Source organism: Hemibagrus wyckioides, linkage group LG27 (genome assembly GCF_019097595.1).
Source record: "Hemibagrus wyckioides isolate EC202008001 linkage group LG27, SWU_Hwy_1.0, whole genome shotgun sequence".
Taxonomy (NCBI): domain Eukaryota; kingdom Metazoa; phylum Chordata; class Actinopteri; order Siluriformes; family Bagridae; genus Hemibagrus; species Hemibagrus wyckioides.
In genome coordinates, this window is record NC_080736.1 from 16,701,349 (window position 1) to 16,719,596 (window position 18,248).

Genomic DNA, 18,248 nt, shown 5'->3' on the forward strand with positions numbered 1-18,248 from the left:
GTATTGTCAAAGGATAAACAGATAATTGTTTTGATGTTATTGGCACTCAACAAGAAATTATTAATTGTCTTTCACAGTCACATGAGGTAGAATTCATGTTTTGGTTAAGTTAATGCAAAAAAGAGTGAAGTTTAGGCAGAGCAGATTGAAGAAGGCACAGTAAAGAAAGGGCAAGATCATGATCCAGATGAGAAAGTAAACAGAGTTGGTTTGGATACAGTGTCTGGTCAGTTAAAAAATACAAATTAAGTTACCATACATATTTTTATGTCACAGTACAGGGACAGAGAGAGCATGAAGAAGAGGAAGACATAAGTCAGAAGAGAAAGAAAGAGAAAGAAATTTACTCAGATGAAGCACAGACAGCTGCTGCACCTTTAGATCAATTTGACTTGGGTAAAAAGGACACAGGCCCAAAACAGGTAAAATTTCATCATTATCTCCAGGAGCACTTTGGCTCGTAAAAAAGATCATTCCAGCCAAACTGGTTTCAGACTTTTGCTTGGCTCGAGTATTCAGAGAAGAAAGATTCTGCCTACTGCTTTGCTAGTCGTGTCTTTGATAAAAACTTGAAGCATGATATAATTGTGAGTAGTGGGAAAAAAAACTGGAAAAAGGCACTCAACGCATTTCACAAACATGAGGGGACTCAATCACACAAGGACTGTGTTGTCTTTTGGAACAGTTACAAGGCTAGTGCATTACGAGGAAATGTTGTACAGCAGATTGAAGCAGCAAGTGCTGATGAAATTAGACAAAGAAGAGAGTACATGCAACGTATTCTGGCTATGACCTGCATGTTAGGGAAGCAAGGGCTTCCATTCAGAGGTCACAATGAAATAGCAGAAAGTCATAATAAGGGCAAGTTCATGGAATGCATCAGGCTTTTGCAGACATTTGATCCTTCTTGCAAAATTACACTCCCCCATCAAACAGCACCTACCTCTTCCCCGTCAGTCAAGAAATGCACAAGTCAAAAATGTTTGCCATTATGGCAGATGAGGCCAGAGATGGACACACTGAACAACTAGCTATCTGTGTGAGGTATGTCACTGAGGGAACAGTTAAAGAGAGATTCCTGTCCCTGATAGAGCTGAGAAGTTTTGATGCTAAGTCAATAGCAGAATAATTAGAGAGGAAATTACAAGGAGAAGAAATTGCTCAATTAAAGTGTGTTGCTCAGACATACAATGGGGCAGCAGTAATGAGCGGAGCATGGAGGTGTTCAGTCTCATTTCAGGGAGAGGCACCCTGAGGCTATATATGTTCATTGGTATGCCCATGACTTTAATCTTGTCTTGTGCCACATCTGCAGATCTGCGGATTACTGAGGCCACAGAGTTCTTTAGCCTGCTGGAAAACCTTTACTCATTTTTTAGTTGCTCTTTGGTTAGCCACCACAAGTTCAAAGAAGCACAAATAAAATTGGGATTGCAACCATGTGAACTGGTGCAGCTGTCCAAAACACGATGTGCGGGCTAGCTTCACACAGTGAATGCTGTAAAGGCAACATTGCTTAAAGGCATTCATGTGTGTAGTCCGACATCTGAAAACTTCCTGTCTGATCCACATTTGGCAGAACTTGCACACCACTACAACATTGATCTAATGGTAGAGGAAGTCATGGTAGCAAGGCACTTTTTGACACGTAAAAAGCATGCTGGTGCTGCTCCACAGGACATGATTTCAGTGTATAACCTATTGGATTCTGACATGATTTAATCACTGAAATCTATCATCCAGGTTGCCCTCACTGTACCTGTTAGCAGCTGTACAGTGCTCTTCGTCGTCTGCACACCTGGCTTAGGAGAACAACGGGTCAGTGCAGGCTCTATCAACTGGCTTTTGAGAAAGATGTCCTTGAGTAATTGTACCATGGTAAAATGATCAATGATGCAGATTTGCTACTCTCAAGGAGAGAAGACACAGGTTGATGGTCCCCATGAAAAACCAGTAACTGGGCTACAAAAGGAAAGACTTTGTCCCTGCTTCTCATAGGCTGCTTCAAATTTTATTTTTTTATTTTTTGAAAGTGAATCACAGTGTCAGGAACTGCTGGACTGTTCCCTGCCAGGCCTGAGGAAGGCGCTGGCAGGTGAACCCGAGAAGCCTGCTTGTTCGTGTGTCTTTCGTGTTATACCTGTCCTATTGTTCTCTCCCCTGATTGTGTCACCTGTAACCTGTTTACCCTAATATCTAGCCCAATAAAAAGGGATCCTTCTGTGCATGTCCTTGTCTGTGATTGTTTATCTGTTATGTGTACCGTGGTTCCAGTCCGTCTATGTTCCTGGCAGTCTTAAGTTTAGTCTTTCTTATTTTCTGTTAGGGTTAGGATTCTCTGACAGGCTGTGATTTTTGAGGTAGACTCTAACTTTAATAATTATCTTCGAATGTTTAGTTTTTAAATATCTATGATGTCATATATGTCTTAGTGCTGGTTCAATTATACCAAGCGATATCCAATAAAATCACAGTATGTATATGATATTCTCCTGACTACCAAGAAAAAAAATTCCCAATCACTTTTATTCTTAAGTTTCCCAATTGCTTGGAAGGCAATGAGTATACTGAATATATATATATATATATATAAATATAAATATATATATATATATATATATATATATATATATATATATATATATATATATATATAAATATAAATATAAATTTTTTTTTTTTTTTTTTGAAAAAGACACTTTTATTTTAAGAATATTATGCGTCCACTACAGTGTACATCAGAACGTGGTACAATTGAAATTGAACCATAATGACAATAAGTAAATCCCAAAGAAAATATCAAAGTCAACATGAGAATTACGACTAAAACTACCACATTACTGTTTTGTGGTATATGTATGTTTGATGTATTTCTTATTTATGGATTATGATAGTTCAAAAAACTTATTTGAAACACAAACACCTTGCACTTAGTACACATTACGTATGTTTTGCTGTTACAACCAGGTCTGTGACACCTTGATGCATCCATCTCAGGGAGATGGATGGCCCCATAGTGTCTCAGAGCTGCATTCAGCTGAGGTTTCATGAATTCAAGGAAGCTTTCTTCCCCAAAAGCTGGCAGTCATTCTTATACTGAAGTCATGCATTGGTGATTGCCAGATCAAAAAGTGGAAAATTACACACACACTGTCCATTTCCGAGTGCAAGTGGCTATTGTATATAAACTTAGCATCCTGTCAGCCATGTTGCATCCAACCATCCACCCACCCATGCTGCTGTTGTGCTCAGCAATTGCTAATGGCCTTGACACCTGCACATATCTTTTGTCTTTCTTAGAACATCTACTGCGTGTGTCCTGAGGCTCAATGCCAGAGGCATTGCCTTAACCATTGGTTTGTAGTCAAACCACATAATGACAGTGAGTTCAGGAAATCTTCGTCTGACCACCATCTCAGATGAGATGATAAAAGATGCCCCTCTTGAGATGATAAAAACTCAAGTGGTTTAGGTGAAATAAATTATTAAAGTACACACTAAGAGATAGATGCATGTAGCCATTTTATTGTATGATTCCATTTTTGTTAGAACAACAAGTGAAGACATCACTGCTTCCTTTAACCGTTACACAATGTTAGAGCAAAGTTAAATCAAGTCAAAAGCTCTAAACAATTTCAGCACTTGTAGAGGGTGTTGATCCTCAGGATGTCGATGGCGGACAGTTCCTTTCTCTGTCCAATCTTCACTGATGGATCAGGAATGGGAGTGATGGTGTCCAACCCGTTGATGGAGAAAGCTGTTCTTCCGTAGTGCATCACAGAGGAGTAGTCGTATGGTGTGTTGAGGTTGTTGGTGTTCTTCAGCTTGAAATTAGACTGTGTGGTTGGGTCGATGTTTGCCCAGTTGATTTTGACGTACTTGTCACGATCACTCCTAGTATGCTCGTGGTGGAAACCAAGTGCATGGTTCAGCTCATGCTCGATGATGCCATAGTAAACACAACCAGACCTGCTGAGAGAAACCACCTGAGCACCACCTGATCTGCCCACATCAGAGAAACATCTAAGAGAAAAGAGAGGAGATTGACCACATCAACATATGAGCACTGTGTATCAAATGAGAAATAAAGAACATCAAATTCCATTTACAGGTACAGGAATTGGTTCAGTGGTTCTCACCCATCTTGGCTCTCAATGCTGAGGTAATCAGTTTGATTTGTCTTGGGAACAAAACGAATGCAGGTTTTGTTGTGGAAGGAGGCCATGGCATTGGCAATTACAGTCCTGTCAGAGAAAGCTGTGAAGAAAATGGTCAACACAGTAATGAGAAATGAACAGAGATGTGTCATAAGTGGACATGGTGAATAAGGAAGTCTTTCACTTACAGAAAACACTGCTCAATGTGTAAGGAACCTCCACTAGGCCATTTGAGGACTTCTTCCAAAAGCAACTGCTGTCACTGCAGACCAGAGCATTCCTACCTCTTGGCAAGAGTATGTCTCCCTCCAACAACAGTTCCCTGGATCCTTCAACCAGAGAAACAAAAAGGGATAAAGACAGCAGAACCAGTAAGCAGTACTAATGGTGGTGTCTTAGCTTTTTTGACTCAGGTTACTTAAATAAAATTTCATCAGCAGAAATTCTGTCACTGCAAAACTTCTGCATTCTTAGAAGAAGACAGGTTCTAAGCCCATATTTGTACAATGTGTAGCAGTAATAATTCTGGTGTAGTGAGGTGGGGATCAGGGAGATATCAGACCATTGTTGATGGTGAGAATCCTTGATGTGATGTCCACATGCTCAGGTTGGTTGAGATAGAGAGCTTGCGAGAAGCCAAGCAGCAGAGCTAGAATGGAAAGAGACTCTCTGGACTTCATGATGCTTCAGTGTAGAAAGATTATCTGGATGCTCCTTCACCGTAGCTTGGCGACTGAGAACTATCATACCAGGGTCTTTATACACAGGGACACACACAGAAATTGGAGTGGCTTTCTGGGGATTAACTCTAGACATTAGTGTCCACTGTCTAATGTGTGGAACTAAAGGGAGGATCCTATGAACTCAACACTTTAATGTTAATGACGCAAAGCAGGAGTCAAGAGATTGTTTGGATATTTAGGATTAATGGATGGGCTTTAGCTGGACTTTAAATTACAGTTTATTGATCTGTGTCTCAGGATCAAGATCAAGGGAGTTAATTGTATGTTTAAAGGACTTGCTAGGACTGCTTGACTAATCACACCATCCTTCAGGTTAAGAGGTAGGTATCCACCAAGTGTCTTTTCTGTTCTGTTATCAAGGTGGTGAAATGAACTTCCCCTAGATGTTCAATCAAATGAGTCACTGGCTTTCTTCAAATGATGGATGAAGACCTACCTGTTCCTGAAACACTTAAACTACCTCTTATTATGTTATTCTAGGTCTGTGACCTAGTGAACCAGTGTTGATGTTGTGTGTGCCAAATGCCAGAAATGTAAATGTAAATGTACTTGCTGGTTAACCAAAGATACACAGACTGCAAACGCATATTTGATCTTTTTAGCTTCAGGTCTCCTGCTTTTTATCCCAAATTTAGGGGAAGCAGGACTTGTACATAATACTTGTTTGAGAAGCCATATAATTTGATTAATCGAGTGTGGCAAGGCAAACTTACTGCTTTGTTTGGAATGAAATGTGTAGCGTTACTGGCAATTTTCAAACAAGACTGAAGACAAATGATCTATATTATCATTCCATATGATGCCCTATCCTAACACTTCCTGACCTGGACATGGCCTTTAAAGTAAAATGAAAAGAGGTGGTGGGTTAGGAGTTATGCTGTCTCTGTAATCGTCATGACGCTGAGCTTCACTCTTGTCCTTATCCAACTCATTCATTGACAACCACGTAACATACATAGTTACAGAAAAGATCCCTTTGTTTGTACTGTTTGTCTAGACTAGGGAAAAAAGATATACATAAAAGATTAAAGGTGGCTAGCAAGTTCAGAAAGTGCTTGTACCCATGACCCACTACATTATGGAAGACAAGTCGTTCTTTTCTCCATGGTTTGATTGGTAGAGGAGCGTGCACGTGTGCGCTGTGACTTTTCTTCTCCGTAAACCCGTCTTTTCTCCAGCCAAGCACCTGCACCTCATGGCACAGGTCACACATCTACTAAGGCAGGATTTAGATCATTAGTTTCAAGTTGGAACAAGAGACGAGTGATCCCCTTTCTCTTGTCTTTCCCCCGACTTGGACTTCCCGGGAGCTCACTTTGTGATTTCTCCCAACCCAAATGAGAAATTTATTGTCTTCATTGGACTCTGAGGAGCTTGATGTGGGCAATGATGAGCGGCATGCCACTGAATTGCTTCCTGAGAGAAGACAATTAGTGGCATTTGTGCGGCTGAGTTTTGCACACTGTTGATAAGCTCATTCCGTGTTTGCTTGCATGAGGACAGCTTTACAGACAGCATTTCATTTTTCCCAAGAAGGACAGGGCTTTGCCCAGGTTTAGACCTGTGTGCTTCTAACTGTATGCTGAAATCTACAAGTTTAAGATTTTAACTTTCAAGGTCAATGGCTTCCACCTGTAAAACCATTCCTGTTTTGGGGGTCGTCTAATGGTTGCCCATCTAGTGCACCTCTTGTTAATTTCATTAACACAAATGCAGCTGAAACTGATTAACAACCCCCTCTACTACTTAACTGACCAGAGCAATATCCCAGGAAATTTAACTGACTTGATGCTATACTCTGATTAAAAAGTGTTCCTTTAATTTTTTGAGCAGTGTGTAAAAACTAAATCTTCAAGGGTTGTCAACAACATTAGACAAATGAACTAGATCGAAGTACTTCAGGTATTTGTGGTGGAGTATTCGTAAGGCTGTTCATGTATTTTGTTTCATTCTGTTTGACAGTTCAAGAGACTGTTGGTTAAACTAATAAGCATGGCTTTGAGATGCAACAAACACTCTTTCAGCTGAGAAAAACCATTTAAGTGGACAGTATTATTTATTATTCCATGATGGGTACAAGCTGAAGATAGCTTAGAAAGTGAGAAAAAATGGTGCAGAAAGCCTATTCCCTTTGACCACAATGGTGGTTTTATTTCAAGATGTATTCTTGTTTTGGTTAATCGTAGATAGGTAAGTACCAAAAACCTGTCATCTTGCTGGGCACTAAAACTATTACTTTAGATACTGCACTAAACAACAGCAATTCAAAACCAAACTACGAGGAACAGAAGAGGCACACAACTATGACGGGGTCAGGAACAGATATGCAGAGAGAGGGAGGGATTAAGGACATGAAAATACAAAACAAACCATACCCCATGACACCAAACACACACTGCCGGAAAGCCCCCTAGTGTTCTGGCAGGGAAATGTCCAACCATCCTGACACCTGTTTGATCGGTAACCAGCACTGTTTGTGGTTCACATGTGATGATGGCTTTATTTCCTAACAATTTTATGGTACTTTGAGGACTTAAGATTGAGTGCCTGGTTTCTGGATTCAGGTCTGATTATTGTAACTCCAAAGTTATGGAAAACACCTAGATTTGTATAGTTAGGACATAGGCCATAAGCTGAGTGAAGCCTGGAAGAGTTAGAATAGGGCCTGGTGTTAAATAATAGGTCATTGGTCTTCAGTCTCATTTGAAAATGGCCAGTAATACGACACACTTCATTCCAAATAAAGCAACAAGTTTGTTGGTCCCAACAAGATCAGTCAATGTATCTGGATTCTCAAAAAAGTATTAGGTACACATCCCACTTCTCTGCAATTTTGGATAAAATAACAAGACCTACAGCTATATAAAGATCAGCTATACATTCATATCCTGTTTATCTTGGCTTAGCCAGAAAGTGCTTTGAATATACAAGCCACTCCCTAAAACTAGATCCTGAGACATAGATCAATAACCAGTCATTATGAGCTGAATTCCATCCATTACTCCTGAATGTCCAACCAATCTCCTGACTCTCATTCTGCTCCTCAAGGCATTAAAGTGTTGAGTTCAGAGGGTCCTCCCTTTAGTTCCACACATTAGACAGTGGACACTAACGCCTAGAGTTAATCCCCAGAAAGCCACTCCAAGTTGTTTCTGTGCATGTCAGTGTGTATAAAAAGTGAGGGATGACGGTTGACAGACACCGAGCTACAGTGAAGGAGCATCCAGATCATTTCCCCACATTGAAGCATCATGGAGTCCAGAGCATCCCTCTCCATTCTAACCCTGCTGCTTGGCTTCTCGCAAGCTCTCTATCTCGACCAACCTGAGCACGTGGACATCACGTCAAGGATTCTCACCATCAACAATGGTCTGATATCTCCTTCATATCGATCAAACTACACAAGCATTATTACTGCTACACATTCTACAAATATGGGCCTAGAACCTGTCTTCTTCTAAGATTAGGATTTTTGTAATTATTTCTTTCAGGCTCTGTTTTGTTTGTTTGCAACAGTGATAGAAATTGTAGAATAAAAATATAGAAATGATAGAATTTTTTTCTCTCTTGTTGAAGGATCCAGGGAACTGTTGTTGGAGGGAGACATACTCTTGCCAAGAGGTAGGAATGCTCTGGTCTGCAGCGACAGCAGTTGCTTTTGGAAGAAGTCCTCAAATGGCCTAGTGGAGGTTCCTTACACATTGAGCAGTGTTTTCTGTAAGTGAAAGACTTCCTTATTCACCATGTCCACTTATGACACATCTCTGATTATTTCTCATTATTGTGTTGACCGTTTCCTTTACAGCTTTCTCTGACAGGACTGTAATTGCCAATGCCATGGCCTCCTTCCACAAGAAAACCTGCATTCGTTTCGTTCCCAGGACAAATCAAACTGATTACCTCAGCATTGAGAGCCAAGATGGGTGAGAACCACTGAACCAATTCCTGTACCTTTAAATAGAATTTGGTGTTCTTTATTTCTCATTAGATGCACAGTGCTCATATGTTGATGTGGTCAATCTCCTCTATTTTCTCTCAGATGCTTCTCTGATGTGGGCAGATCAGGTGGTGCTCAGGTGGTTTCTCTCAGCAGGTCTGGTTGTGTTTACTATGGCATCATTGAACATGAGCTGAACCATGCACTTGGTTTCCACCACGAGCATACTAGGAGTGATCGTGACAAGTACGTCAAAATCAACTGGGCAAACATCGACCCAACCACACAGTCTAATTTCAAGCTGAAGAACACCAACAACCTCAACACACTGTACGACTACTCCTCTGTGATGCACTACGGAAGAACAGCTTTCTCCATCAACGGGCTGGACACCATCACTCCCATTCCTGATCCATCAGTGAAGATTGGACAGAGAAAGGAACTGTCAGCCATCGACATCCTGAGGATCAACACCCTCTACAAGTGCTGAAATTGTTTAGAGCTTTTGACTTGATTTAACTTTGCTCTAACATTGTGTAACTGTTAAAGATAGAGGACGCAGTGATGACTTCACTTGCTGTTCTAACAAAAGATGGAATCATACAATAAAATGGCTACATGCATCTTAGTGAAACCACATCAAACAGTTTTTATCATGCCAGGATCATGAATGTCCAATAAGATTTATTGTTACTCCCTCAACATTCTACCTTTATATCACATACATACCAGCACTTAGATATGTATGACTACATATAAATATAAAAATTAAACCTTCAAGGATCATCAACAACATTAAACCTGCTTTCTAAAACACATCCTCTGAAAAAATCATAATATACTAGACTAGTTTGCTCAAATATTCACCCTACAGATTGAACTACTCCAGGTATTTGTGGTGGAGATATCTTAAGGCTGTTCATGTATTTTGTGTTTCATTCTGTTTGACAGTTCAAGAGACTGTTGGTTAAACTAATAAGCATTGCTTAGACATGCACCAAACGCTCTTTCAGCTGAGAAAACACTTTCCCCCTGCTTTGACTTCACTCCATCCTATTTCCTTGGTTCCAACTATGAAAATACTGATGTCCGTTCCATTACTTTGAAGACACAAGAATAAGACCTGACCCCAGAATCCAGGCAATCAACCTCACAGACTGCACCATCAAATTGTTGGAGAAATAAATCTATCATAAGGAGAGAAATCCAAACAGAGGAATCTCCTGGTTAAAGATCTAGCAGGATGTGTTTGATTCCAAAAAGTTCCTTAAGTGTAATACCTCAGTCATGGGGTAAGGGGACAGTGCAGTTTCTAAAGAAACAGTTTTAATGTCCAGCATGATGACAACTCTGTGGTACAGTACCTGTCTACGAGTAAGACCACATCTTGGGGGAAAAAACATCATCTTGGTTATTGGGAAGGGGATTTCTAAACCATTTCATTCTGTGTCGCTATTCAAGTTTTCCTCAGCTTGCAGACTGATCCTCAGCCATCTGCCTCTGGGCAATTGTTACAATCATTTTCTCTAAAAGTCTCTTGAACTTTCTCACAGAGTGAACCAATTTTCATAGACAGCATTAACGAGTCTCCATAACAACTCCCTGGAGTAGCCCAATTTATTGGGGCAAATGTTTTAACAACATTCTAATGACAGAACCTGGTTTATTAGGATTTCATACAGGCCCTGATTTTTGCAGTTGCGTCTAAATTTGATGACTGTCATCAAAGGAATATCTTTTGTATTTATAAGAAGTCAAACTTCTAAATGACTTCTAAGAAGCCATTGAAGGCTGCAGAGCAGAGTAAAGATGGCGACGCTAAGAGCGATTCCCTCTCCCCATCTACTGCCAGTACTATACTTAATGCCATCAAGACACATGGTAATTATTTGAAACGGCTGAATGAGGACATTAAGTTGTCTATTAATAATCGCCTTGATGCACTGGATGCTGTGCTGGCAAATGTTCAGTCCAAACAGTCAGTTGTTAAGAAAAAAGTGGAGGATTTGGAATTAGCTATGACCAGTTGTAACTCACACCTAAACAAAGAAAGTGGAGAGAGTTTGTGAGGAGCTGCACTCTGAAAACAAATTTCTTCACGCTAAATTAAATGACCTGGAGGGCCGTTCGTGTCAGCTTAATTTGAAATTCATAGGGAAAAAAGAAGCTGTGGTGCAGGGTCTGCCTCCGGAGTTTGTTAGTGGGCTGATCTCTGCGCTGTTCGGCAGAGAGAAGTTTTCTAAACCAGTCAAGGTGGACCATGTCCACAAGCCACTACAAACAAGGCCTACAGAGAGTGAGAGACTGTATCCGATTATTTTATTGCATCATGATTGTGACAAGGACCTTATCCTCCGGCTGAGTCGTGATAATGCGCTGCTATACTACATGGGGAAGCAGGTGCATATCTTCCTGGATTATACAGCGGAAGTGTCTACTAAACAACGCACATTCGGATCAGTGTTGAAAGTTTTGAGGGAGGCGAGGGTGCTTTGCTCTCTTCACTTTCCTGCGAGACTACGTGTTAAACTCAAGGATTCCATATTGTTTTTTGACTCGCCAAAGGAAGCACGGACATTTGCAGACTCTATTATGTGTTAATTGACTCTGCTTCAGTGATTGTGTACTACTAGACTGCATCATTTGTCAAAGTAGGGCAGACTGTTAAGTTAACTTGTTTCTGGATTTATATCGAGTATTTCTGTATGTTGTGTATAGTGTCAGCAGGGAGTGTAACTGAGACTTGTTTTTTTTCCACAGTCTGTTGAGTCCCTTGCTCCGCTACTTTCCTTCTGATGGGTGAGTGTTGCCGTTGAAGTTAGGGAAACAGCCGTGGGTAGGGGGGTGTGATTCAATGGGGTGTGCCAGCATATTTACATTACAGTTTCTTTGCCTTCTTTGATCCATTAAAGCTAGTATTCAACAGTGACAAAGGTTGATGCACATACACTATATTGCCAAAAGTATTCGCTCACCCATCCAAATAATCAGAATCAGGTGTTCCAATCACTTCCATGGCCACAGGTGTATAAAATCAAGCACCTAGGCATGCAGACTGTTTTTACAAACATTTGTGAAAGAATGGGTCGCTCTCAGGAGCTCAGTGAATTCCAGCGTGGAACTGTGATAGGATGCCACCTGTGCAACAAATCCAGTCGTGAAATTTCCTCGCTCCTAAATATTCCACAGTCAACTGTCAGCTGTATTATAAGAACGTGGAAGTGTTTGGGAACGACAGCAACTCAGCCACGAAGTGGTAGGCCACGTAAACTGACGGAGCGGGGTCAGCGGATGCTGAGGCGCATAGTGCGAAGAGGTCACCAACTTTCTGCAGACTCAATCGCTACAGACCTCCAAACTTCATGTGGCCTTCAGATTAGCTCAAGAACAGTGGGCAGAGAGCTTCATGGAATGGGTTTCCATGGCCGAGCAGCTGCATCCAAGCCATACATCACCAAGTGCAATGCAAAGCGTCGGATGCAGTGGTGTAAAGCACGCCGCCACTGGACTCTAGAGCAATGGAGACGCGTTCTCTGGAGTGACGAATCGCGCTTCTCCATCTGGCAATCTGATGGACGAATCTGGGTTTGGCGGTTGCCAGGAGAACGGTACTTGTCTGACTGCATTGTGCCAAGTGTAAAGTTTGGTGGAGGGGGGATTATGGTGTGGGGTTGTTTTTCAGGAGCTGGGCTTGGCCCCTTAGTTCCAGTGAAAGGAACTCTGAATGCTTCAGCATACCAAGACATTTTGGACAATTCCATGCTCCCAACTTTGTGGGAACAGTTTGGAGCTGGCCCCTTCCTCTTCCAACATGACTGTGCACCAGTGCACAAAGCAAGGTCCATAAAGACATGGATGACAGAGTCTGGTGTGGATGAACTTGACTGGCCTGCACAGAGTCCTGACCTCAACCCGATAGAACACCTTTGGGATGAATTAGAGTGGAGACTGAGAGCCAGGCCTTCTCGTCCAACATCAGTGTGTGACCTCACAAATGCGCTTCTGGAAGAATGGTCAAAAATTCCCATAAACACTCCTAAACCTTGTGGACAGCCTTCCCAGAAGAGTTGAAGCTGTTATAGCTGTAAAGGGTGGACCGATGTCATATTGAACCCTATGGATTAGGAATGGGATGTCACTTAAGTTCGTATGCGAGTCAAGGCAGGTGAGCGAATACTTTTGGCAATATAGTGTAGTTCTGTTGGGGGGAATCTTGTCACATTTGTTAAATGGAATGTTAGAGGTATGGAACACCAGATTAAGAGAGGTAAAGTATTTGCACATCTTAAGTCCCTTTCTGCTGAAATAATATTCTTGCAAGAGACTCATATTAAACTGACAGAGCAGAGATGCCTTAGCTAACTGGATATCACAAGTACTGTATATCAGTCCTCTTTCCTCAAAAGCTAGAGACATTAAAATTTTGTTTTGAAAATCTATCCCATTTTGTTTGTCTAATGTCACCACTGATCCTTCTGGAAGACACATTATAGTGTCAGGTCATATAAATTAGTTTCCTATTACATGTGTGAATATATAAGGTCAAAATTTTGATGATCCTGTTCTACTAACTTAATAAATGGTGGCAATTTTAACTGTTATCTGGATTCTTATTTGGATCACTCCTCTACACTTTTCTCATATTCTGCGCTCAGCTAATACCATAAACCATTTATGCAAGTCTTTGAATTTAGCTGACATTTGGAGATTGCAACACCCATCTGATAGAGATTACTCCTTTTTTTCCATTTATACACAAATCATATACTAGAATTGACTATTTTCTTGTTGACTCTAAACTTATCCCAAATATAATTCAGAGTTATTATAAGTATAATAATATCAATATCAATATTTTGAGTTATTAGGTCAGTAATATGCTTCTCAAAATTAAACATAAGCAGTTTGAGAGGGGTGACAAACCGGAGAGGTTACTTTCTTGGCAGTTAAGACGCATACAAGCTCTGGTGCGCTAACTAATCCAAAGGAAATCAATACTCGATTTTTGGAATTTTATAAATGTCTTTTTACCTCAAAATCTAACGTGCCCATTTCAGATATTACAGACTTTCTTAATACAATTGACATTCCTAAGCTAAGTGAGGCTGCCAGAGAGGATCTGGATAAAGAGTTTATGCTGGTTGAAATTTTGGAGGCCATTAAGTGCCTTCCAAATGGTAAGGCCTCTTGGGTATGATGGGTTCTTGAGTTATATTATTTATTGCCCTTATGGTTTAATTTAGCTTTGGAGCCACTGGCTATAAGTATTCGGCACCACTCTTCTATGGTCATTGGGTCAGCAGAGAATAAAATAGTAAAGGCTTGGTATGTACACAGAGGAAACAATACTTCACAGAGAACAAAGGGTCTGTGCCTCTTTTATGTCTGTGGGGAAACCATGACCCTAGAATTCAAAACTCATGAGAGGGCTCCCTCCGGTGTTCGACCTCCAGCTGAGCCGTGACATTTGGTTGCTTTTCCAGTTATTCAATTAACTGGAATAAAAGTATCTTTGTTCCTTTTGGTAGTAATTATCCAACAAATTTTCTAGGGTCTTTACCTTTTGAAATTGTCCATGATCATTTTACTTACTTGGGATTGGCAATTCCTGTTGATCCAAAAGACAAATTTAAGCTATTAAGAGCCTCAATGTTACTATTGAAAAATGGAGGGGTTTGCCTCTATCATTAATTGGTCGTATCAATGCTATAAATGTTTATCCTTCCAAGGTTTTTGTATTTGTTTCAGAATTTACCCATACTGTATATCTCACTAAATCTTTTTTTCAAAACCTAGATTCTATTACTTTTTCTTTTATCTGGGAATTTAAGACTCATCGCATCTCTAAGGCACACTTAGAAAACACTTTTTCAACACTATTATTTGGTAGCAAATGTATTGGTGTTGTGACCCACTTTTGTGTCAATGAGACTGCAGTGGATTCTCTTAGTTGAATTCACTTTGAATCCCATTCTATGAGCAGGAGTTGTCTCTGCTTTACCACTTGCCAATCTGAATGTTCCCTTAAAGAGTGCTACTAATAATTTCGTTGTACATAGCTCCTTGAGGATACTGAAACAAATTAAGAAATTTCTTGGTATCACACAGCCCTCTCTATATTCTCACATTTGTAAGAATCATAACTTTGTACCTGCTTTAAGTGATGGAACCTTCCAATGTTGGAACAAGAAGGGTCTTTCTACATTTAACAGATTGTACAGAGATGGATGCTTTTCTTCTTTTAATCAGCTGCTTGGCAGATATGGTCTTTCTCAAGCTCATTTTTATTGTTATTTGCAAATACGGCATCATGTTCAGCAGGTTTTTCCTGACTATAAGATTCAGCAGGAAGAACACCATTTCTATATGCTAGTACATCAAGCGCCGGATGCTAGGCATATGGTTTCATAATTTGTATCCCTGTTCTCTTCTCAGGTGTATACCTCTTCTGATAATTTTAAGGTGGCTTGGGAAAAGGAGGCTGGAATCAATTTGTCTGTTAACTTCTGGTCTACAATCCTGCAGAGAATACATAGCTGTTCCATCAGTGCTAGACTCCAATTAATTCAGGTTAAAATTGTACATAGACTGCACTATTCTAAAGTTAAACTTCACAGGATTTATCCAATGGTGTCTCCAATATGTGATCGATGCCAGAATGCAGAGTAAACCTTATCTCATTCTTTTTGGTTTTGCCCGAAACTTCATGGGTTTTGGTAAGATATATTTTCTTGGTATTCTGCGGCATATGACAGGGTTTTTGAGAGTTGGCCATTTTTGGCTGCTCTGATACAGTTTTATCTTTGCCTTATTATTTGCAGTTGGCCTTAATGCTGGACATGGTGGTGGCCATAAGAATTATATTAAGGGAATGGAAATCTACTACCTCCCCATGTTTTCAGAAATGGTTTGTGGAGATGGTCTGTCTTACATCTTGAGAAAATACGGTTTAAAGTAGCAAAGTCTCTCAAAAATTTTCTAAAGTCTGAGGTCCCTTCCTCAAATGTTTATGTGACAGTGGAATTTCAAGAGTTTGACATATTTGTGATATTAGGATTTATATGCTGATTTCTTTCCCCCTTTTTGTGATTTGACTTTTTCTTTTGTACTTTATTTAGGCATTTAATGTCATTTATATTTTCTGGCCTCCCCTATTTTTCTACTTGTTTTGTTTTTGGTTTTTTGGTATATTCTTTTTTTGCTGTTGTTATAAAACCAATAAAATATAGTATCAAAATACACCTTTATCAATGTTCATAATTATTGGATTACAAAAACTGTTTCATGTGGTTCCAGTGAAATATGTTATTAAAGTACACACTAAAAAAAAGATGGATGTAGCCATTTTATTGTATTATCTATATTTTGTTAGCACAGCAAGTGAAGTCATTACTGTGTATCATTAACAGTCACATCAAAGTTTAGTCATGTCAACATGTCTGATCAATTTCAGCTTGATCAACACTTGTAGAGGGTGTTGATCCTCAGGATGTCGATGGCGGACAGTTCGTCTCTCTGTCCAATCTTCACTGATGGATCAGGAATGGGAGTGATGGTGTCCAGCCCGTTGATGGAGAAAGCTGTTCTTCCGTAGTGCATCACAGAGGAGTAGTCGTACGGTGTGTTGAGGTTGTTGGTGTTCTTCAGCTTGAAATTAGACTGTGTGGTTGGGTCGATGTTTGCCCAGTTGATTTTGACGTACTTGTCACGATCACTCCTAGTATGCTCGTGGTGGAAACCAAGTGCATGGTTCAGCTCATGCTCAATGATGCCATAGTAAACGCAACCAGACCTGCTGAGAGAAACCACCTGAGCACCACCTGATCTGCCCACATCAGAGTAGCATCTGAGAGAAAAGAGAGGAGATTGACCACATCAACATATGAGCACTGTGCATCTAATGAGAAATAAAGAACACCAAATTCTATTTAAAGGTACAGGAATTGGTTCAGTGGTTCTCACCCATCTTGGCTCTCAATGCTGAGGTAGTCAGTTTGATTTGTCCTGGGAACAAAACGAATGCAGGTTTTGTTGTGGAAGGAGGCCATGGCATTGGCAATTACAGTCCTGTCAGAGAAAGCTGTGAAGGAAACAGTCAACACAATAATGAGAAATAATCAGAGATGTGTCATAAGTGGACAATGTGAATAAGTCTTTCACTTACAGAAAACACTGCTCAATGTGTAAGGAACCTCCACTAGGCCATTTGAGGACTTCTTCCAAAAGCAGCTGCTATCACTGCAGACCAGAGCATTCCTACCTCTTGGCAAGAGTATGTCTCCCTCCAACAACAGTTCAGTGGATCCTTCATCCAGAGAAACAAAAAGGGATAAAGACAGCAGAACCAATAAACAGTACTAATGGTGGTGTATTACACATATGTAGAGAACATATGTCGAGAGAGATATCAGACCATTGTTGATGGTGAGAATCCTTGATATGATGTCCACGTGCTCAGGTTGGTCGAGATTGAGAGCTTGTGAGAAACCAAGCAGCAGAGCTAGAATGGAGAGAGATGCTCTGGACTCCATGATTTAGTGTGGGGAGATGATCTGGATGCTCCTTCACCGTAGCTCAGTGACTGTCAACTGTCATCCCTCACTTTTTATACACAAGGACACACACAAACAACTTGGAGTGGTTTTCTGGGGATTAACTCTGGGCGTTAGTGTCCACTGTCTAATGTGTGGAACTAAAGGGAGGATCTTTTGAACTCAACACTTTAATGCCTTATTGAAGCAAAGCAGGAGTCAGGAGATTGTTTGGATATTTAGGAGTAATGAATGGACTTTAGCTGGACTTTACCTTTAAATGACAGCTTATTGATCTATGTCTCAGGGATCCAGTTCAAAGGAGTTAATTGTATGTTTAAAGGACTTGCTAGCACTGCTCGACTAATCACACCATCCCTCAGTTTAACAGGCAGACATGCATCAAGTCTCTTTTCTGTTCTGGTAACAAGGTGGTGAAATGACCTTCCCCTAAATGTTCAAACAGCTGAGTTACTGGCTTTCTTCAAACTATGGTTGAAGACCTACCTGTTCCTGAAACACTTAAACTAGCTCTTATTTTCCCTGTTTATGTTATGTATTATGTTATGTATTAAAGAAATTGTCATGTATAGGCTGATGGTATTTTAGGTGTGTTACATATTGAACCAGTGATGATGTATTCTCTGATAGAGGCTTCAAAGCACTTTTGTACATCACTCTGGATAAGGGTGTCTGCCAAATGCCAGAGATGTAAATGTGCTTGATGGTTAAACAAAGATACAGAGGCTGCAAATGAACATCTGATCGTTTTAGCTTCAGGTCTCCTGATTTTTATCCCAAATTTAGGGGAAGCAGGACTTGTACATAATAATTGTTTGAGAATCCAAATAATTTGATTAATCGAGTGTGGCCTGGCGAA

At 40.3% G+C, this 18,248-nt stretch overlaps 3 protein-coding genes across 3 annotated transcripts; 1 reads left to right on the plus strand and 2 right to left on the minus strand.

Moving 5' to 3' along the window:
• Positions 1–3,635: 3,635 nt before the first annotated feature.
• On the minus strand, positions 3,636–4,837 carry LOC131347352 (hatching enzyme 1.2-like). The gene is made up of 4 exons (XM_058381355.1): positions 4,720–4,837; positions 4,346–4,486; positions 4,140–4,257; positions 3,636–4,023 (listed from the first exon to the last, which is right to left on the minus strand). The coding sequence occupies exons 1-4, from the start codon at positions 4,835–4,837 to the stop codon at positions 3,636–3,638; spliced, it is 765 nt and encodes a 254-aa protein (XP_058237338.1).
• Positions 4,838–8,151: 3,314 nt separating this feature from the next.
• LOC131347351 (hatching enzyme 1.2-like) lies at positions 8,152–9,327 on the plus strand. Its single transcript, XM_058381353.1, has 4 exons — positions 8,152–8,269; positions 8,477–8,617; positions 8,706–8,823; positions 8,940–9,327. The coding sequence occupies exons 1-4, from the start codon at positions 8,152–8,154 to the stop codon at positions 9,325–9,327; spliced, it is 765 nt and encodes a 254-aa protein (XP_058237336.1).
• A 6,968-nt stretch (positions 9,328–16,295) lies between these two features.
• Positions 16,296–17,591, minus strand: LOC131347350 (hatching enzyme 1.2-like). Its single transcript, XM_058381352.1, has 4 exons — positions 17,251–17,591; positions 17,002–17,142; positions 16,800–16,917; positions 16,296–16,683 (listed from the first exon to the last, which is right to left on the minus strand). The coding sequence occupies exons 1-4, from the start codon at positions 17,366–17,368 to the stop codon at positions 16,296–16,298; spliced, it is 765 nt and encodes a 254-aa protein (XP_058237335.1). The 5' UTR covers positions 17,369–17,591.
• Positions 17,592–18,248: the final 657 nt, after the last annotated feature.